This window comes from Pavona decussata, unplaced genomic scaffold (assembly GCF_977016875.1).
Source record: "Pavona decussata unplaced genomic scaffold, jaPavDecu1.1 SCAFFOLD_386, whole genome shotgun sequence".
In the NCBI taxonomy this organism is placed as follows: domain Eukaryota; kingdom Metazoa; phylum Cnidaria; class Anthozoa; order Scleractinia; family Agariciidae; genus Pavona; species Pavona decussata.
This window is the reverse complement of record NW_028145758.1, coordinates 3096681-3119686: the sequence shown is the minus strand read 5'-3', so window position 1 is coordinate 3119686 and position 23006 is coordinate 3096681. Positions and strand designations below refer to the sequence as shown.

The window sequence follows — 23006 nt, the reverse complement described above, 5'->3', positions numbered from 1 at the left end:
AGTGTTCCGGGACACTGCGGCTTGCCTTTTTAATAACCTTCTTGATAATTTTAAAAAGTGTGATCATTTTAATCTATTTTCTTCGCGCGTTTTTAAATTCTTAAAGAATCGGGCACAAGCCAGCTTATCTTGATTGTATTTTAAGTTTTATTCATAAGAACATTGGATATATTTTCACTTTTAGTTATTAACAGATGAAGAGCCACCACTAACTATTAAGCTATCAAGCCAACTGGGAGCTGGTCAGTTTGTGAGTTCGTAAAAAACTCGTGAAGGATGCATGAAGGGTCAGTGATGTGTATGAATGATCATAAATATGTACTGTGGACGACACATTTCTCGGTATAGTATACTTTTTCACCCACCGTTTAAACCATATAAACGATTATTGGCATATTTCATTCTCATGCATAAAAACAACTTGTACACTTCAGACAATCACACTTCGCAAGAAACAAGACAGACTTTATTTTACCTTCTAAACAGCCTGCTGCTACTGAAGACAAGAACAATTTCGACAAGTGATTTTAATCAATTAACTTATAATGAACATTAAACCGGTGTCACTGTCTCCTACGTAGCAAGCGCCAACCTTAAGTTCCTAGTGTCCTCTTTCTTCTTCCCTCGAGGGACGAATGGAGCGGACTCACGGAATTAGGTGGCTCTTCACGCTCCACTAAGCAGGCTAGTGGCAATGTTATACCTTACGACCACTGTTTAAACGTTTTCTCGAAATCACAACGGAAACTAAAGATTGTTTCAGAGAGCTTGTGTTCAAAACTACTGATGGAAAAAGTTTCTGATTTTGGTGTAGCCAACTAAGCACAGAATATCTGTGTTATGGGCCTGGTTGTTCGAAAGCCGCTTAACGCTAATCCACGATTAACCGTTAATCGAGGTTTTCGTCTCACTCGTTTAAAATGGTTTAAAAGGTTAATTTCAAGCTAAAGGTTAAGAAAAGTCAGAGGCAAAACTGACGGACAAAAATCTTTTGGAAGAATCTTTATTAATTATTAATTAAACTCGCATCAAAGTTCAAGTTAATCCGGGATAAGCTTAATCGGGCTTTGAACAACTGGGCCCTGAGGTCAAATGTTTCGCTCTGCATCCAAACCTGGGGCCAGATTCAAGGATTTCTCTCGAGGTGAACCTAAAGAAGTACTTATTAAGAAACGACTGTTGCATCTCACCAGTTACATACAGGAAACTTTTAAGAGGGCTTTAACCTTTCTCTCCAGTAACATAGATAACTGAAAACAGTGGCCTAGAGGTACAACGGCAACCTCAAGCTGAGCTATCAAATAAGGTAAATTTATGAGCTTTTAATACACAGTCAATTTTTTTCACCTCAAAATTTTAAAACGGTGACTTTTTCTAGCTAGGCTGCAAAAACTCTCCTATCTTAAATTTAATTTTCATTTTTCGAACAGAGATCTGAGAAGGAGTGACATGCGAGAAGCTAAGCCGCAAGTCACTCGTTCTCGCTTCATTATCTGTGAAAAAAAGAGACTGTTCGTGGTCTTGTTTCCAGCACAAGATAGACTGCATTTTTCCCTGTCATCAATTTACACCGACCAAGTCACAGAAAGGTAATTTGGAGAACGTCTGAGGTAACAAATATCGATGAACTGGGAGCTGCATGGATAGAGGATTGTGTTGACATGAGAACCCCAAACGTACGACTTGAATTAAGACGCTTGTAAAGATCTGCTACGTTTGCTCGATATATTAATCATGGTTAATAGTTAGAAATTACGTTTAAGTTAGCAGCCAACCGTTTAATGAATGACAAATTACATCGGAAAGACCACCAGCGCAGTATAGTAGTCATAAACCATCTGATCGAATGTAAACAGAGGCCATATTCATTGCAGGAAACAAATTCCCTTTTTTCCTGAAAAATAATCTCCTAAATCCCCGTATTTCAAAACTACATTAATACTGCATCCTTGAGATAAATGTCTGGCATACTTAAAATTATCCCATTATTCCTTAAAAATAATATCCTTATTTCGCACACTAAAAGTGTCAATCATTCTCAACACCAGAATGGTTTACACTTAAACAAATTTGCTTACACAACTAACCCTTCAAGTACGAATTATGAACACGTATATTCTCCTCTCTGTCCTGTATGTTTCTTATGGTATTAGTTGGGAGAATTTATTTCAACATCAATACATAATCTTTGGTGATTACTTTCTTCATTCTCATAACTTGTGTTTGATTAAGTAGTGATATTTTTTAACTAAAATTAGATACGGATCATTATTAGGACAAAAAGGGTTAACCCTTGCGCCTCCTTAAGAAGCATTTCTTCACTGTCCTTGAAACGTTTTTTTTTTTTAACTTAAACCAGGAATATCTAGTACATTGACTCACAGTTTAGCATTTGTTTATCTACAAACGTTTCGAGTGATTTTAATAAATGTTAAACGGTGAAGAACCGTTTGTCATTCGCGTTAGCGAGGTATCAGTTTTACTGCCAATGCTTGAACAAGTTGCGGTCAACGAAGACAGCGGCTTCCAAACGTATTAGCCATACACGCTGACCCGGTTTGGACCACGACTTTCGTAATAGCATTAAATCCCGACTTAACGACGTTGAAACAAGCAGCCTTGTGTAAAAACTGGTTTGTTCGATTGCTCGTTAGCTAATGTTGAGTGCTTTCTTCGTTTCTTTTTTGTTTAAAATTACATTCTGAATCAACGTCTTTCGCTTTGACAGCGTGGAAGGAGTAAAGAATTAAAGTTAAAAGTTAAAAGTAAGGAGTTCAAAGGGCGTTTTTTGCTAACGTCATCGTTGACATCTTGTATTTCACAAATTAAACAAAATTAAGTATTGTGCCAACTTTGACAGGAAATAGATTGAAATGATCCATTCAATTAGAGACGTTTGCAAGGTCGTGTAGCAATGTTTGCTACACAGCAGTAAAACGTCTGAAAAATTCACGTTCGAAATTTAACGTACTCCTTCAGTTTCCTATTTGCTACATTTACTGAATGGCACAGTCCCTATTAATTTAACACACCTCTACACCATTGACCTACTCAATTCAATTTGCGATCAGTTTACGCTAATGCGGACATTATAGAATGCTGACGTAAATAAAGACCCCCTGCATATAATCCATTCAAAAAAACTTGGTCAGCTGGAAAAAGGTGAACCATGAACGATAGGACCCAATAGACTTCTGGGAAGCATTTGACCTATGAACCACGTGCGGTTTATAAGGCTTAGAATTTACATTTTTCTCCCGGACAAACAGAACACAACATGAAATACGCTCATGCTAATTAGATCAACCCACAAGTCCATCAGGTCGCTATGTTTACGATTCACACTTTGCATGAGATGAAGTTTTTTCAGTCGAGTGTATATATCTTAAAGACTTAAAAATGATGAAAAATACACTTATTTATTTTATTTGTGCAAGATGTATTACAGTGCGATGCGCCTTACCGTGGCCACCCAACAAACTTTTTTTACAAGTTAGCCAATCAGGATACGCGAATTTGATTAACGGTGACGCCTCATTGCGAAGTCCAACAGGCAAGTGACACAACAACGAATTATTGAAAACATGACGTTTTGTATTTTATGAACAAGGAGGAAGGTATCCTGATTGGCTAACTTGTAAAAGAAGTTTGTTGGGTGGCCACGGTAAGGCGCGTCGCACTGTAAGTAACAATAGGCATTTTTAACAATCCTTTTGTCTCAGGTTCAAAAGGAGGCCGGGTGCAAGGTATTTCACTTAAAATTTAGTTGTTGTTCAGTTGAAGAAAAACTCGCTTTTCATTTGAAGATTTTTTTTTTGCACAAGGCCTCGCTTTGAAAATGAGGCTTCGTTAATACTACAGTGACATGAGAATCATATCTACTCATAGGGGACGTCCTCCAATTTTTGGTTCAGGTCTTGAACTTGGCAATTGTATAGCTGATTGATTTGAAGTATGTCGTGCGTGCTGAAGCCCGTTCGCTGTCCAAACCTTCTTTCTGGTTCCGCTATAGATCGGATTGTGTCTTCCGAGTTTTTAGAAAAGGCATGGTTGTTGTAGTGGAGACAAGACTGAAACACAAGATTGATTCAATAGTGGTTAGACTGAGGATAATTTCTCACGACCAACGTCAGTTAGCAGTTAAAACCCAAGTAAGTTCAGGTAAAAGCAACTCGCCCCAGGCGCCTCTCTCCTGTTTCTGAAACGTGAGGTGACTAGGAACGCTTTCCATTCGCCATAACTGTCTGGTATTTCTTTCTTTTTTCTCCGTTTTTCCGAAGAAACTTTCGCTTCCCGCCGAAAAAAATTTTTTGGCTTAGCGACACCTGGGGCAATTGATTTCCATATAAGGTCAAACTACGGTATATGAGCTGATAACCGGGATTTAGTGAACCAATCAGAACGCTAGAAATGCAATATCCGAGGCTGAGAATTTAATAAAAGATGATAGCCGGATGGCCAACGAGGCGCGTACCGCCGAGTTTGCTGTAATTGTCTCATATCCAAAAACGTGAGTGGAATAATTGCTTTATAAGAATCAATCAAGAAAAAATTGCTAGATCTTTCGGATTTCGCTTTGCAAGAACAACCAGAAAACAACAAGTCTTAATGGTTGCTTTTTCTCAGGCATGGTATAATGGCTCATAAACCATGGCCGATAAGCCAATCAAATCCCTGGAATTGCATTTTACGGTGATCTAGTTAGCAACGTCTAAGTACAACCGTACAAACGACAGTTCAATCGTGTAAACTGGAAGGTACTTACGTCATAATCATAAAAACCTTCGTTCGCAGGAAGTCTTTGAACCTCGGCTATTGTGTACTTCTGAAAGTTGTGCTCCATACCTGAATTTGCAAAAATATCAATGAGCGTTTTAGGGAGGCAGGGTGGCCAAGTCGTCAGAGACCACTAGCTGGATTTTTTTGATGGCGGTCCCGAGTTCAGCTCGGCCTCGCCAGGATCAATTTAACTGAATAAACACAACCGATGGTAACTAAAAGTTATTATTTTTTCTATATATTTACTTTTACAGTGCGCACGTTCTCACCTTTTCTGATGTTGTCATAAAACACTCTGACATATTTATCTCTGTCAGGGCGCGACTGTTCGTGTATAAAACCAATGGTATGCATCATTTCATGGATCACAGTTCCCACTCTCTCGCAGCCGTTACCAATGGAGATATCTTGATTGTCACCTTGCCGACCAACACTGGAGTAACACCTAAACAAGCAAACAAATTGTTCATGGATGCAACTTGTACTTCGCTTTAAATGGTGATGAACAAATCTCGATCGCATTAAAGGAGTCCAGGACCGGGAGCCTCGTATCTCTCATACTAAACCCTAAAGGCCTTTGTCGGCCTTTAACAGCTGAACGCCTTGCCGCCGCCTTGTTTGAATAAGTTTTTGTTTTTTTGTTATTTTTTTTTGTCCCTACCACTAAGGCCTTTCGAGCGAAAGTGGGTTACATGCAGCTAGGAACTTCCTGGCGCTATAGGATCTTCCTATCTATCAGCTAGGAATATCCTATCGCTACAAAGATCCTAGCGCTAGGGCCAAGTACAACATTTTGCATGTAAACTGAATACAGAAACTAACATATGGCGCTAGGATAACCCTTCTTCTAGGATCTTCCTTGTGCTACTCTGCTCCTCCCTCCACGTAAACAGCCAGCCTCTAAAGTTCGTACAATGTCGTGCACTGAGAGTTTTAATTATTTAAATCTACATCCAATCATTTCAGTGCCAAAGGACAACGCAAATTCATCGATTTTAAACCAGTACAACTTAAAATCAACATCCTAAGGTACAGCGTATACATGAAGAGCTCATGACGCCCATGTCTTTTGAAGGGACTGTGCACGGTCGCGGCCCTTCCAACATAAACTGCAGCGCCATTGGTATCATGGCTGAGTTTCGACATGTCCCCGTTGTTATGTCGCTAGTGTGAACAAGGTGAAAACAATGGTACAGCTTTTAACCTTTTAACCCATAACATCAAAGAACAAATTCTCCCATCTTGCCTCCATACTTTTCTTATTAAAGTACCAGGGAGAGGTTATTAAGATATCAAGAAAATTCACCTTGAGTGATCATTTCCTTAATTCTCGTGACCTCAGGGGTTGAATAAGAATTGATATTACAAGGAGAAATTTGATGTTGATCACTGCTAGGCCTTAAAGGGTTTACACGTATTTAGTTAACTTTAGCTTCGTACTCACATGCTGCCGTTGATTTTGAATGTTACGCGATCCACACCATCATGATCACCATCAGCAAGCCTCTCGTAACGAATACAAGTAAAATGATTGAATTTATCGACCGCGTTACGAACACTTTCCATTTTTTCTTCGTCTGAAAAAAGAAAACGCAAAAGATTACATTGAAAATGTGACTTGCTTAAGGTGGCTCACAACGGTTCCTAACCTTAGCATTGATGAACAAGTTATGGTCATTTTGTTAGCATAATTGATTACCATAGCAAAAGTAAAACCTGTTAAAACAAGACGCCTATAGGCGTTCACGTGCGATGTGTTGGTCGCCAAGGCTGCGTAATGAGTTCAACAGGAGCAGCTTCCAGTTTGAACAAGCAAATTGCAGCAAGTCTCGGGTACAACAAGTTCCTGGAGAAACTTTCGACAAGCTTGTAGCCCTACCCGGGGGATCATTAATTCTCCTGGTAGGATTGCTACAGAGACTGCCTAAGTGTCAGATTGACAAGTTGGATTGGGGCAAACCTTTACCTTTCGCTCGGACATGAAAAAAGAAAACGCTTGCAACGTGAACAACTGAATCATAAATCGGCAGTTGATCTGCTTGCATCATTATAAGTGCATTGAGTTGTTGGTGTTGGTGTTGTAGCCGTCGATGGAATGGTAAAAAGCATAGTCAACTTTGAAACATTATTTTTACGAACATTAAACTGTAATAAATAATATTTCATTCGGTAAAGGGATTTTTGTCAGGAGTAAATTTTACTTCTTATTTTCCCGGTGAAACATGAAAAAACCCTGCTTCTGCTCGCGAAACGTTAATATTTGCCCGATTTTAGTTCTCCAGCTTTTCATTTCAACAACAATTGTTTTGCCAATAGAGATTTAGAATCGCGTTTACGACAAACGTGAGATTAGCGTTTATGTTTTCTTGAAGAAAGGAGTACATAGATGAAAACAGTGCAAAATAATTCTGACCCTTGATCCTGACGCAAAAACGCAAAACCTACTCAATTCTAAATCTCTTATTCTAGATCCCTAGATAAACTGTTGTACCTATGTATGTAGAGATCGATGTCATGGTGGAGCTTTCTGAGTGAGTAGGCAAAAAAATTAAAACATGTGATTTCAAGTCCAAATAACAAAAATAACGACATACATAAAAGAACCAAATTTAGATAAAAACAAGTAAATGTAATGCGCATCTTTCGCTCCTCTCAAGTTGCACTCCCATTCAGTGCAAAATCTAACGTAAATGACATATTTTTATTCTCTTTATTTTCTCTGAGACCCCTTTCCCCTCCCTCCCCCCCCCCCCCCCCCCGATTTCCACTTCGTTGCCATGTCCAAGTTATACCGTGCGGCCACAGCTATATACTAATGATATTGGTTCTCTTACCTTCTAGTATTTCATCTGATAATATATAAGGCACCCGTACTTTTCCGTCATCTGACTTAGGCCATAAATAAGAGGTATCAAGGACGGCATCTCGTTTGTCATACTGACCGGTTACCCACGATCGCAAGCGTTGATCCATCACCATGTCGCCTTCAAAGAGTTCTGTGAACAGTGAAATAAAACTGTTATTGACCTGTTATGTGCCAAGTAATAGGGTAACATTTTTTTCGGTTCCTTGAGTCCGACGAACCCTGAGACACGGAACATTTGAGTCTTTGGGTAAAAACCCCAAGTGTGATACTGTTAAGGATTTCTTTCCTGTGATGTTGTTTATTGTGCAGAACAAGGTGACACTAACTTTTGAGTCAGTGGATAACAGCTACTGAGCAGTACTTTCCAGCGGTTTTGTTTTTTATTCTGAACAAGATAGTGCTAAGAAGTACTATTTGTTATGCTGATGTAAAGCGTGGAAAATTCACTTGCACTGATTTTGACGCGTTCGGCTGGATTGGTTGAAACATTTACATGTTTTCCCCCAAAAGGACGAAAGATGTTTCATCAGTTCCATGAAACAAAGGTTCAGCTCAGTAAGTTTAAAACGCAAAGGAACAATGGTAAAATGATAAAGTGATCACCTCCATCGTTTGGTAAATATGTTCTCCTTTTGATACTGTCTTGTTTCTCCTCTTCTCTTTTTAATGCCAAGTCGTCCTGAGCCGTCCCCGCACCGTCTTCAATTTGTTCTGTTTAGAGATAAAATATCAGCACTGGCCTACGAATGGTACGTAGACATATGTCAGTCAGTCTGTCTGACTGTCCGTCTGTCAAACATTCTCTCCATGTCAGTCTACCTGACCGTCCGTCTTTCTGTGTCTGTCTGTCACTCATTCTCTCCATGTCAGTCAATCTGCCCGTCTGTCTTTCTGTGTCCGTCTGTCACTCGTTATTTCCATGTCAGTCTATCTGTCCGTCCGTCAGTCTGTCTGTCTGTCTGTCTGTCTGTCTGTCACTCGTTATTTCCATGTCAGTCAATCTGCCCGTCTGTCTTTCTGTGTCCGTCTGTCACACATTCTCTTCATTTCAGTCAATCTGCCCGTCTGTCTTTTTGTGTCCGTCTGTCACTCGTTATTTCCATGTCAGTCTATCTGTCCGTCCGTCCGTCCGTCTGTCTGTCTGTCACTCATTTTCTCCATGTCAGTCAATCTGCCCGTCCGTCTGTCTGTCTGTCTGTCACTCATTCTCTCCATGTCAGTCAATCTGTCCGTCTGTCTTTCTGTGTCTGTCTGTCACTCGTTATTTCCATGTCAGTCTATCTGTCCGTCCGTCCGTCTGTCTGTCTGTCTGTCACTCATTTTCTTCATGTCAGTCTATCTGTCCATCCGTCTGTCTGTCTGTCTGTCTGTCTGTCACTCATTCTCTCCATGTCAGTCAATCTGTCCGTCTGTCTTTTTATGTCTGTCTGTCACTCGTTATTTCCATGTCAGTCTATCTGTCCGTCTGTCTGTCTGTCCGTCTGTCACTCATTCTCTCCATGTCAGTCAATCTGCCCGTCTGTCTGTCACTTATTATCTCCATGTCAGTCTATCTGCCCGTCTGTCTTTCTGTGTCTGTCTGTCACTCATTCTCTCCATGTCAGTCAATCTGCCCGTCTGTCTTTCTGTGTCCGTCTGTCACTCGTTATTTCCATGTCAGTCTATCTGTCCGTCCGTCCGTCTGTCTGTCTGTCTGTCACTCATTTTCTCCATGTCAGTCAATCTGCCCGTCCGTCTTTTTGTGTCTCTGCAACTCATTGTTTTCCATGTCTGTCTATCTGTCCGTTTTTTTTGTGTCTGTCTGTCTAGCTGTCACTCATTTTCTTTATGTCAGTCAATCTGCTCGTCTGTCTTTCTGTGTCTGTGTGTCTATCTGTTTCTCTGTTTAAGTATCATCAGTTCTCTTTCTTTTTACGCATGCAATCTTGTACTTGTTTATTTACTTGTTTACGCGCTTACCTTTCAGCTCATCATATTGGGACGTTTTATCAAAACTGTCGACATTATCAAAGTCCGAAAACCGGGCATCATTTGTATTCATTCTGTAATCCTTGTCACTGGTTTCTACAGATAGAGCAAATTATATAAAAGAAGAAAAGTTCAGTTCATCTTGCTACTTGATGTTTCTATTAGGAGTAACATAATCTGGCACAGCTTATTCGGTGCTTTTACAGACAGTCGGTTAGTGCCCGTTGTGCCGGCTGGCATGAAGGGCAGTAATAAAGGTCTCCTATAGCGGTTGTGTAATTTTTAATAGATTGTCAACGTAATTTTGCTCTTTTTAGCTGTTAAAATCTTTATGCAGGGTATTGTTCTTAACCTTGTGAATTAAGTTATTTATTTTTTTACGTTGCGTTATTACTCAGGGCTCCCATTGATAGCAAGTCTGTTGTATATATGCCCTGAAGGCACTACCCTGTTCAGTCAATAGTGTACTAGCTGTGGTTCATGGTCATAAGCTCTGCTTCCACAGTGCGCCGCCATGTATTCTTGAGCCTGCCACGCATGCGTCTGCCTTCTGTTGTCCAGCAATCTCGTTCCCAGAGGCTGCGTTCCTTTTGGTCAGCACCAAGGAAGCAAGACGAGTGGCCACCGCTGGCCTAAAACGCACGCGGGCTCTGGGGACGAGATTGGTTGTCCAGTGAAGTCTTCCTTTCTGAACACATGACCAATCCATCTCTAGCTTCTTCTCGTAATGATGGTACCTATGTTGCCCTGGTTACACTACGCAAGTAGATTATTGTTTGAAATGGTACAGGAACAGAAGAGAGAGAAAGAGCAAGCACAGAAAAAAGAGGTGAAACTAAACTTTTAGGGCCAGTTATTTAAACAGACTCTAACTTAGGCCGCGGCTTAAGACAATCAGTGGGCTTCCAAATCTGTTTATAAGTAGTTTATTTTAAGTAGATGAATAGTTTTCTAGTCTGGGATGCAAACCTTCTTGTTACCGTCGGCAGTAGACAATGTTTAGATGCGATTGTTGGCAAAATTGAAAATGGCTTAGAACGTGGTTTTGTTAAACACCGTCTAAACTGTCTCTTAATAACTGACCCTTAGATTTTAAGCGTGTTTTCATTCGCACGTTCTGTTGCAGTGTAAGAGGGCGTTCTTAAGTTTGCACTCGGTTCCGCACATATTAGCACTCTAAAGTGTTATGTCAAATTTTCATCACACAACTTTTCGCTGAATATTGAAACATAATAGAGTTCGTATCAACCTGTTGCAGCATGCTCTCCTTTGGTTAATTCTCGTAATAAAAAGTCGTCGATGCTGTCTCTCTTCTTCTCTGACTCGTCCTCTTGTGCACTTTGAAATCTTCGTTTCTGCATTTCGTACAAGGTTCGCTTTTCAGCTCCTAGGAATCAAGCGCAAGAAATATTACTGTCATCGCACAAAAATGTTACCGTCATAGCATAGAAATATTACAGTCAGCGCATAAAAATGTTGTTCGGTCAGGTCAGGGATGATTCCCATATAATAAAAAGAGGGACTATCAAAGTTGGAAGCAGAATGTGCTCTCATTTTTGGGAGGAATGTGGAAGATCATAAGTTTTAAAAAAGGGATACGGGATGACAATGGCGGGAAGCGGGATGTCCTCCCTTTTGTAAGCGGGATGCGGGTCGCTATGAATTCTAAGGGAGCACACGGGATGAGGATGGTGGGAAGCGGGATGTCCTCTCTTTTGTAAGCGGGATGCGGGTTGCTATGAATTCTAAGGGAGCACACGGGATGAGGATGGTGGGAAGCGGAATGTCCTCTCTTTTGTAAGCGGGATGCGGGTCGCTATGAATTCTAAGGGAGCACACGTGATGAGGATGGTGGGAAGCGGGATGTCCTCTCTTTTGTAAGCGGGATGCGGGTCGCTATGAATTCTAAGGGAGCATACGGGATGAGGATGGTGGGAAGCGGGATGTCCTCTCTTTTGTAGGCGGGATGCGGGTCGCTATGAATTCTAAGGGAGCATACGGGATGAGGATGGCGGGAAACGGGATGTCCTCTCTTTTGTAAGCGAGATGCGGGTTACTATGAATTTTATGAGCGGAATACGAGATGAAAATGAGCCGTGACCTACTTATTATAAATTCAACTAACAACGCTTTGCACTTTAAGTGAAGATGAAAGAAGTATCTGTCGAAACATGTTTTATAAACTTAAATGTTTTGCCGTTTTCTTAAAACTTGAGACGTGACCTCTTTTGAAGCGGGATTGAGAAACATATTTTTGGGCTTTCATTCACACGAGAACTACAGTTGACAACAGTTAAACAAATTCCATTGTCTAACTCTTTGACAGTTGACTCGGCTTCAGTCCAAACGGAACTGTTGCTGTCATGTGCAATATTTATTTATGGGGAGCAGGGATGGCGCAGTGGTGAGAGCACTCGCCTCCCACCAATATCGCCCGGGTTCGATTCCCGGACTCCGCGTCATATGTGGGTTGAGTTTGTTGTTGGTTCTCGTCCCTGCTCCGAGAGGTTTTTCTCCAGGTACTCCGGTTTTCCCCTCTCCTCAAAAGCCAACACTTCTAAATTCCAATTCGATCTGGAAAGTGTCCCCAATTAGTGCTCTGCGCTAAACACATTGACACTTAAATAAAGTGATCTATTTATTTATTTATTTTTTATTTCATGCCAGCGTTGGATGCCCTGAACAAAAGCACGGACTGCAGATTGGTTGTTTTAGTTTACTTTGGGAGGCGTTCTTTTTGGGGACTATTCCGGAATAGGAATACACACAATAGACCGGGTATTCATGTTCCTTTTGGAACGAACGAAATAATATTCCGTACATTCTGGCAATGAAGAGAATACAGTTTGCTCAGAATCAGATTAATTCCGTTCTTTTGGGAAGGTTTTAAGGTTGATGGAAATAGCCGGAATTGCGTTCTTTTGGGAACTCATTTTCTGTGTGTTCTGTCATTCCGGAACTGGAATAAGAATAGCCAGGATTGTCCCGAAAGAATGCACCCTTAGAAACTACAACTGTAGCGATATAACTTTTGCACTTCGAAAGAGTTCATGTGACATGAATTTCTTAATAAGCATACTTGTGTAACTCTTAAAAAAGAAGCGCTTTGCACTTGTTTGTGGCGGTTAGGCGGTTAGGTGTGAGGTCTCTAAGGAGGTATAATGTTAATTTACTCATATCATTATCTTCAAACAGAAATTACCCAAAAATTACATATATCTTTTCCCGAATTCTGCGCAAAATTCTGTTAGTGCCCAGACAAGTTACTTACAAGAATTGCATTGAACTGAACCAACGAAATTCTGACTGATTCTTTGAGGTCGTCATTCGACATTTTTTAGGAAACATAAAAGGGCAAATTGAGGACGATAATTTCGGATTTACTGTACGTCAATGAAGAATCGATTTAAAAGGAATTACCGGCTGTTGGAGACGTTAAAATGAATGCGGTGTTTGTCATCTTTGCAAAAACTTCCTTTTTCGAACCGGACGGTATTAAATTCGATCGAAGCAAACGAGTTTTGAAAATCAAATGAAGTATATTTACACATGGAGAAAAATAAACTTCAAATTTTCTCAGCTTCGTTCCTGTTCCTACTTATATCTTATTGGGACGAAAGAATTCCCAGGATTTTGGCAAAGGATCTTCCGAAAAATGAAGAGTCAAAAAGTAAAAGAAATAATGATTCGAGTGATCGCTCTGATCTGTGCGGCATCAACATTCACTGAATATTTACTTCTTTCTAATTTACGAGTAATAAAACCACCTTGCGTCGAAAATAAGACGAAAAAAAACCAGCTCACTGTAAATTCACGGCAAGTACTTTCTTTTTTTCTTTTAGGATGGTAAAGCTTAACAGATATTACAAGCTGGATCACAAGAACAATCTCTTCGTAGAAGCGGCCGACTGTATGGCAATAACATTCCCATCGTTTGCGGTCTATTTTTGTTTACAATGTACTCATGCAAAACCTACCTAAAAACATAGAGCGTTTTATGATAGAAAGCCGCAATGATATAATTTAAGCCAATATAATTTAACCTAATTGAATCCATAAAATTCAACCTAGAAATTCACTCAAGGAAGGCTGTCCGTGAATTTAAGAAAAAGATAGTTGTCAGGGGATTGGCGGGGAATTCCCTTTCAAGGGATATCCTGTAAAGTTTACATTTTGTTGGTGAAACGATGACCATTCTTGACCATTTCACTCGGAGAGGAGTCCTGCTATTAGCAATTTAAGAAACCTCAATTATAGACGAAAGTATGGCACCATATTTGGCGAAAAATGTTTAATTTGAGTAATCTTCAAATTTATGTACTCCCTCGACTTAAAGTGAATAATTTACACCAGAGAGCTGACTTCTCACGAAAAAAAATAACGAATTCTCTCTTGAAGTCGTTTTCGATACTGAAGGATGAAGAATCCAGAAAAAAACCAATACCAAAATAGAGAGAAATTTCGAGTTATATTGAAAATGAGCAGTGTTTGATTAAAATGTCATCCTCTCTGATGAATTCAGGGTGAAGTTTTTGTTTAAGGTGATCAAACCCTCGGGGAAGTACCAATATATTGAGCGAGGAATAATTTGCTATTCGGTTGCGGGCACCATTCATTTGCCTCCGATGTAGCCTCATTAAAAACTCATGCCAATTATATGCCGATGAACGTTTATAATTTCTTTTCATTTTCTCAACTCATGAGAAAATTCACTGTCATGGAAATCATTCTAACTAAGAAATATTTCCCTTAAGATTTGCCTTGACGCATACGGTTCAAGCATGGCGATTCGTCTGCCGGCTTGGATTATTCTTTATCACGATTATCAAGGCAAATGTAAAAACCTTGTTGTGGGTTCTAGTTTATTTAACGAAAGAAAAGTAGTTTTGAAACCTGCATGACAATGAGTCACCCCCAGTCGTTATTATCGTTCTTGACAAATACGGCGAGAACTCTAGCATTGATCAAGATAGCTTAGCAACAAACGCCATAATACGATTAATTCTTGAATCACTCGTAATAGACCCTGAAGATCACTGGAGGAAAGTTTAGCCTGAGAAATTCATTTCGTTAATGTAGAAAAGGACGGAAATAGAGTATGTGAACGGGACGAGCGGCTAACTTCGCACAGCCTCGCTTTGTTCTCCCTTATTCCGTTTCCTTAGCCTGTTCATAGCCCAACTTAGGAAAGCTGGTCCCTTGGAAGCCATTTTTGCTTTGGCGGCGAACTAATGAAAACAAAATTTCACGAAGATAGTGTGAATTCTAAGAAAGTTGATTACTTGTAGGCCCGAAGTACTTTGGCGTGGGTTTCCACAGCGCGTCGCACGCACGAAGCACTTACATACAGTATTCTTCTCCGCGTCTTCAGCGTGGGATAAAATAGTTTCAAATTTAAATTTCGACATCTGCGGCGTGCTTATGGCGTGGAATTCAAATGAAGTGCACCATGAGCGGGAAAGAATATGGTAGATTACAAGACTAGCCAATAAGAGAGAGTCAAGTGTATTTAACTTGAAGCGAGACAAGTATTTAGCACTTCTCATGCAGAAGAGGTTGCGCCTCGGGTAGAACCGTTTCAAACTAAACCAAGTGCTACTGTCGTTTCTAGCTCAAACGAATTTACTGGCAACATTAAAAGAAAACAGCGCTCCAAATATCTTTTTCCGCCCGCTGCTTCCCTCTCCCTGAGCAGAAAGGAAATATAAGTTGTTGGACGATCAGAGGTTTCAGAACATCACCACGCAAGTCCGGATGGATACTGTACTGCATCTTAAAAGCCAGATCATGCTCCATATATTTGCTTTTAGATGCTGTATTCAATTTTATCTGGCATTATATTAAAACTGAGTTGTTCGCAATTATAAATCAGTATTACGCCATTTCTGTAGACTTTCTCAAAGTCCATCGCTTCTCTTCTCTGCTCTGGAGATCACGATGACCTTCTCGGTTCTCGCAAGAACACCAAAAAACAAAAAAGATCCTGAGCCGCTCGCCTTGAGAACGTCTGCTGCTGTCTTATTTCTACCGTTCGTATTTAAATCGACTTTTGATCTGGCCCTGGTTGTTCAAAGAGCGGATAATTCTATCCAGTCGATAAATCGCTATCCAGAAGATAAAATGTACTCCAACTAATACATGTTATCCACTGGATAGCGACTTATCCGCTGTATAAAGTTACTTTATTCGCTCTGCGAACAAACTAAGGCCTGGTTGAAATGGATCTGTCTTATCAAAGAAAAGGTATAATATAAATTAATCCCCTTTTAATCTGTTGAACACAAAATCTCCAGGAACCAATCACAGACTAAAACCTCATTATCTGTTTGATAAAGAGGAACCAGCTTTTAGTTTGAATTACAAACCACAGCCTTCCTTACTTCGCTGATTTTTATGTTTACTATATTTTTATTTCTTTTATACGTTTGTTTGTTTTTTCATGCAAATTCACGCGATGGGATATTATGCACTCAAAATCTCGAGGTCACACATCACCCTCGAACCTTTCAAATAATTTACGTTCGCCGATTCTTGTAGTTTCTTTTTCATAATTGTTATATTAAAGAAAGTCTAAATAAAAAACGGAATTAAAATGAAAGTACTAGCGGTGTTTCAATCATGACCTCGACCCGAGTTCTTATAGCTACGGCGAAATTCGGTTTCCACTGAGGAACAACGGGGAGTTATACAACAAATTTAACGATGAGTCGGCCTAAGTTTTGTTATCCCCAAGACAGGAAAAAAAAGGCCGAAATATTAGAAAATGCATCGATCTGTAGTCGCTTGATTTGCTGGTTTTGAATATTTGAATTTCGCCTCTTTTCGTTATCTATAGTTTGTAATTAGTAAGTGACGAAACTTACAGTTTTGATTTTAAACTAAAGTTTTCTTGTTTCGTTTAGCCCCAGCGACACATATCATACAACAAGTAGGAATGAGAAGAGAGGATGTTTCAATTATTAACAAACTACAATTATTTTCGATAACAAGAGCGCAACACGACAGCTGCATACAAACCCGATGCAAATGAACTACGTTTCAAAACATTTCGCCTCTATTTCCTGTCTTAGTTATAAAATACTGCAAAGTAGCTTAAAAGTGGGACAAAAGAGTGTACGAAACCATTTACAAGAAACGTTAACAACTGCAGTGTTTAAAACATTGAGAAGCTTTAATGAGCGGGAAGCCAAGATCAAACAACGAGATAAATCATGCGTACAACATACGGTTGTCGTCACAAATTTTATGAACGCAAGAACCCTTTGCGAAATTTAGTTTGTCCCTCAGAAAGAATCAGAACAGATTGAGAAAGTGAATTTGGTGAGAAGTCACAAAATATAAATTTACGCTACAGGTAGTTACGAAAACGAAATTGGTCTGTGACATCACATCCCATGGCACTGTACCATGATGGCGGTTAATCGAAGATGAAGTTATTTGTCCGTTTTACTGTTCGCGCACCATTCACAAAAATATCGTAACATTAACATCTCTCACCTGTATATTCGGCATAGCCATCATCATATTCATTCTCGTCGTAAAATCCGTGTCCTGTGATCAAAAAGTCAACGATTAGAACAACATCACTCGAGAAGGTTCCATTTATGCATGCACAACAACCTACCCGCTTTCAACCCAACCTTAAGTCCAAAACTCGCTTCGCGCGTTAACACGGGTAACAGAACATAACAGAAACATAACAGGACAAATGCGCCTTCTATGCGTCTCCACATAATTCCATCGATTTGTCCCACCACAGGAAAACTTCACGAGAAAACCTTCAGTTCAACCCCCTCGATCAAGGGTTCATAAATTTACAAATTTCCCTTCTTGATGCTAATTTTGTTTCGAGATCATTTGCATAACAAAGATTCAAATAATCAAGTATGTTTGTCGTGTAAATGTGTCACAGGAACACACCAACACAAGAACGATTACGAAAACTTCCGTCATATAAGTCTTCGGAAACGTACAATTTTTTATTGTACTAAACGTTTTCATTCCCAAACTATCATTTTAGCAAAAATAGTTTATCTTTTATTCCTAGATGAGTGCAGATTAATATAGTTTTCTCAGGGGGGATTCCTTTCAAAATATAGAAAGAGAGATATGCAGATTTAATGTGAACAAATAGGTCAGTCCTTTTGGTGTTGATTATCTACACTGTATTTGAGCGCGAGGTAGCAGTTTTACTCCGGTAAGCTGTTGCAAAGAAACAAAGTCGTTTTCAAGTTTCCAGAATCAAGAACTTTGCTCAGTAAATGAGCTAAATATTCCACCACATTTTCAATTTTAAATATCTACTTTCATTTATGATCTGCGCTGAGACTTAACCCAGACTAGACTGACCAGAATTGCAGTCGCCAACGCTCAACTGTGGGAATATCATTAATGACTCAGCACCGTACGGTACCGGCTCTTGCAAATTTATACCGCAAATCCTCATAAAAACCGCAGAAAATCAAACAACCCTCTTCTGTTTATGTCAGCTGAGCGTGCAGTAATATAATAGTTGTGAGAAAATTAAACGTTCCTGATTTGTCTAAACACAGCCATAGTAGTATTTGTTTAACAAGAGAAAAAAATCTTTCTTTTTGTGTTTGTCTAAAGCTAAGAAAAAATCTCCGGCGCTTCCCTTAAAAAGGTTCTGAGATGTTGGGTTTCGTTAGCGTGGGTAGATTTAGGAAGAAACAATTTGGGATTAATCTTTCTAAATATTGGTTACAGTAAAAAAGACCTACTGGAAATGGATGAAAATAAGCATTCAACGCCAAATCTAATATCTCTTTCCTCTTAACTTCACTTAGCAACGGGAAAAAGTTCTTGTCTCCCTATATAATTACTTGCGATATCACTAACCCAGTATTTGGGCAGCTGTTTTCTTGATTGACGAATGTCTTTGTCAAAAAAATCGTTCCTCACACTTCAATAGTGTCGAACGGAAAAGATATTGCATCGCCACTTAAAGGTGTACCCTGAATCTATAACTTTTATTTGGTTTATTTGAGCCGATGGCAACTAGTCATTTTCGGCTTGACTAAAATACAACAAAACGATCAAGTTTATAGGTAGTGAAATAAGTATTCGTGTCATTTCAAGGCCGCCCGGGGGAAAAATTAACCCCAATATACTTTCTGCGGAAATTTGAGGCTTCGCAAAGAATTGAATTGAAATGAACCTCATCTAATTCCTTCTTGATGTCCTTTTATTTAGTGGTGTGTGTATATGTGTCTGACAGTATTAAAAAATATATCCCACTTTGGAAGCGACGTAAGTTTCGTTTCGTATTATTATTATTATTATTATTATTATTATTATTATTATTATTATTATTATTATTATTTCTAAGCTTTTATTAATCAAAAAAGCATTGGGGTCAAGTGGATAAAGACTTGTTTTCTCAGGAAAATGGAAAAAAAACTTTTGTGTTTCTGTTTGGCTTTTTAAAGTTCTAAAAGATTCAGTATTACAATTCCACTAGGACAAGGATTGCACATTGGGGTCTATAAAATGACATGCCTTGTTAGGTTTTCCAAAGATAAATCATATTAACCATCCTTTGTTTTTATGAGGATACTATAATTCTTAATATATCAGCTTTTTGGCTTAGTCACAGCAACTTTTTGCTTAACTTTCTTTGGAACTGATTCTTGATACAGGTGCTTTTTGCGCAGTAAAAACTATACGGGTTAATTAACAACAAGCGTCACTCGCACAAATCGCTTCGCGCCCACGCGCACATGTTCCCCACGCATCGCTCGAATGACACGCCCACATGCATGTGTGCCTAGCACGTGATCACAAACGCTGAGGCTGTCAAAACTCTAGAAGACATTTCGAAACCTGCCGGGAATTTAACGTTTCCACTCAGTTTCGCTGGAATAGTAGCGGCTTGTCTGACCGGGGTTTTCGCAGACTACAAACTTTATGACATGAAATTATGATGAGTTTTAAATACTCTCTACACGCTAGGAGTCGAAGCGACTGGAGCGACGACTGAAATTCAGGCTACACAAATGGCATGGGATTTTCGAGTTACGTTGCGATTAATGAATATTTTGTATTTTGTGGTAAACTAATATTTGGGGTCTCGAGATTTGATCCTTTTCACAGGGAACTAACTTTCGATACCCAGGAAGTCGAGCGTGCAATTTTGAAAGCTATCAACTATTACAAACGAAAATTTAAAGAAAGTGATCTAAAACCGCGCGACCCAAATACAGTTGAACCTCTCCACAACGGCCACCTTGGGGACAGAAGAAAGTGGCCGTTGTGGAGAGGTGGCCGTTATGGGGAGGTGGGGGTGTAATATGACACCTTTTTTCGGGAAGTACTACATGTTTATTGTGCCAAGTTCATGCTTACTGTAGCCTATAATGACAATCCAATCTTAAATAATATATATAGATAAAAAACACAATAAAACGTAAATAATGTTTTGAATCAAAATGTTAACCGGAAAGACGAAACGAGCAAGGTTCGCAACATTCGCTATATTATTGTAGACAATTTATGCTTACTGCAGCATATAAATGGCACACAATTAAAATACGTATATCATTAAAATGGATACAGAAACGTAATTTTCCGAAGACAAATGTCGAATACTGCATCAGTTTATAGAAAAAGGTTTTTTAATTACACATGAAAAAGAACTGTATACTGACCGTTGTCGAGAGGTTATTTTGGCAGTTGGGGACGCGCTTTAGTGGCCGTTGCCGTTGTAGAGAGGTTTAAACAAGAGCTAATGTATGGACTGTCCGCCGGGACAAAGAAAAGTGGCCGTTATAGAGAGGTGGCCGTCGTGGAGAGGTGGCCGTTAGTGGAGGTTCAACTGTATCAAGGATAAGCCGTAAGATCACGAGAATTTCAGTCCGCTTTCTGTTCTTTCAGTCCACTTAAATAATTTAATCTCAAAACGAAAGAGACGTAGCCTGTTTAACAATCTTTTCTGTCAGTTTTCTGTGCATCCGTTTGAAGAGCGTCCCAGCATGCATGCGGGTTCGCGGAAGTGTTTTGCTACGTGGGACAAGGTTGACAGATTCGGCAGTGGTGAAAAAATCGTTCAAATTCATGAGTACTTCAAAACGTTCCGCATGCTATCAACTAGTAGAAATCAATGACAAGCTAGACTTAATTTTCGATGAATATTGATCGCGTCACAAGACTTTCACGGCCCAAAATGTATTCGGGACCTTGAGAAATTCAGCGCGCGACGAGGGCTTGTTTTAAATACTTCCTTTTCGCTCTATTTGATATCTCCTAGAAACCTTCACTTTGTACAAGAGAATTCGCTCTAAAAATGGCAAGTTCCGGGCAGAAAGCGAAGAATAAGCCGGACAAATGGCTGCCATTGTCAGAGGTAGAATAAGCAAATTCAGTCCCGAAAAGGATATAAAAACTGCTCTTCGAATAATACATTACAGTGCGTAAACGATTAACTATGTCCGCAGCGTATCTTGTTCCTGTCACACAATATTTTCCTTATGTCCTCAGAAATATTTTTAAAAGATACATCCATGTAAGGCTGTAATTGGTTATAATGAAAACACCCTGGGAAACACACGTTGATGAAAAGAATCCATAGTTTAAATACAACGTAAATATTCACTAAAAAATACTGAAATGTTATGTCCATAATGACGCCAGTAATGTTTGTATTTTTTGTAAACGCCAACCACACTATTAAAAAATTACTTCCAACTTTGGAACTTGTAATTGGCACGTTTCGGGCAGAAAAGGAAGAATAAACTAGAAAATGGCTGACATTGCCAAAGGCATAATAAACAAAATTCAGACCCCAAGGGTGAAGGAACACATTGTTTGTAAAAACTGCTCATCGAAATTGTTCTACGAGCTCCTCTTCCTCAAATCAATACATGACAGTGCGTAAATCATTAACAACGTTGTCAGCCTATCTTGTTCCCATCACACAATATCTTCAATATGTCCTTAGAAGTATTAAAAATGTATATGTATGTAGAGCTATAATTGGCCATAATCAGGCTAAAACATTTAGCGATGAAAAGAATCTATAGTTTACATACAACGTAAATATTCACTAAATAATAGTGAACAAAACTTTTGTCCGCAATGTGTCAGTAATGAGAACGCCAACTATACTTCCTTGGTTATCTATTACACATAATTCATTGAAATTAAACATTGTAGTTTGTTAAGTGTCCGGCTTACCTCGAATTCTTTGTCTCTGGAATGAACGGGAGGAATACCAGTCATTTGCCAGAGTGAGATGCAGAGAACACAAGGACACAAGAACTGATAACTGAAGATGAACGGCGTTCATGAAGCTCCTTGAATTACGATCAAGTGTTGAGGAAGTTTTAAAGCGATGTTCTCAAGAATATTTTGTTCTGTGAGCAGCTGGTCTGATTATCGTAAGACAACACGAAGTTCTCTTGCTATGCAAAGTACTTTTAGTTTAACTTCCGCCGAAACAAGAACGCATCGATCAGATTTGAAACCGAAACATTTAACGCACGCTATCCAGTCGTTACTGTTGTAGGCTGGCACAACTGAGGTCACAAACAAAGTTATTCAGTGGGTGTCAAATACCTTTCCTGTCACGCCTTTTATGGTTAAACTCGCACCACACATGATAGACAAACGAAAATAATTTTCGGTTTTTCACCATGAACTTTCAAGAAATAAAGAATGTCAAGAATAAACAAAAAAATAATCCTGCATCATACTCTATTTTATTTTTAAAAAATTATGTTTTAATGTTCAGACACTTCAGTGCGCAGTTGCATATGATAATCTGTCTAATAATAACTAATAAATAAATAAAAATTTTTCAAAAAACTAAGCTTATGATTGTGCAAATAAAGTTTGGTGTTGCTGGACAAAAACTTTCAGGTTGGAAAATGCAACCCCATTCTAGTCAATCCAGTCGACACATCACCATTAACCTCTTATAAGGAAGTACCCCCCCCCCCCCCGGGACTAATTCTCTTACACCGGTTCTTGGCGTACAGCGACCACTCGGTCCTTATATGGCACACGTCCGTCTTTTCTTTCCAAATGATCGATCAGTGAATTATAAATTCTGGAGTGTTTGTTTAAGTGCTATGTGAACCCACGAAAATGCTACTGAGCGTTTGATAGCCGTAGTCTGCGTAGTAAGGAACTGGGAGATCGCACGAAGGAATCGAACCCCCGAACCCCGGATTTGATCGTTCGTTGTTCAAGTTGTGGGCGATAATGCTGGTAATTGCAGCAAATGTGAATGGGAAACGGGCAAAATGATGGATCAGAGAATTGTCCCATTCATTTGAATTCGCGGGAAAATGAACGTTACGAGAGTCAATTATCGGACACAGTTTCTTCCTTATCTGAATAAAAATAAGGCTATTTAAAACACACTGCTACGAAG

The 23006-nt window shown here is 39.4% G+C and overlaps 1 protein-coding gene across 2 annotated transcripts; it reads right to left on the bottom strand.

Annotated features, from left to right (window-relative positions):
* Nucleotides 1-438: 438 nt before the first annotated feature.
* LOC146451698 (low choriolytic enzyme-like) lies at nt 439-22110 on the bottom strand. Of its 2 annotated transcripts, none has more exons than XM_085098776.1 (10): nt 21806-22110; nt 17111-17164; nt 10863-11000; nt 9605-9709; nt 8249-8356; nt 7614-7775; nt 6224-6356; nt 5049-5224; nt 4766-4845; nt 439-4070 (listed from the first exon to the last, which is right to left on the bottom strand). In XM_085098776.1, exons 1-10 carry the CDS (start codon nt 21915-21917, stop codon nt 3879-3881), a joined length of 1260 nt encoding a protein of 419 aa, XP_084954902.1. In that variant the 5' UTR covers nt 21918-22110; the 3' UTR covers nt 439-3878. The 2 variants fall into 2 exon arrangements, with proteins under 2 accessions (XP_084954902.1, XP_084954903.1); XM_085098777.1 differs by lacking the exon at nt 21806-22110 and adding an exon at nt 17238-17436.
* Nucleotides 22111-23006: the final 896 nt, after the last annotated feature.

Bases quoted from the DNA above. Each gene is read 5' to 3' on its own strand.
- LOC146451698 (XM_085098776.1), bottom strand. From the start codon at position 21,917: ATGAACGCCGTTCATCTTCAGTTATCAGTTCTTGTGTCCTTGTGTTCT. The intron at 17,165-21,805 runs GTAAGCCGGACA...TTTTGATCACAG, and splicing joins CCAGAGACAAAGAATTCGAG to GACACGGATTTTACGACGAG. The intron at 11,001-17,110 runs GTGAGAGATGTT...CTTGATTCCTAG, and splicing joins TGGCTATGCCGAATATACAG to GAGCTGAAAAGCGAACCTTG.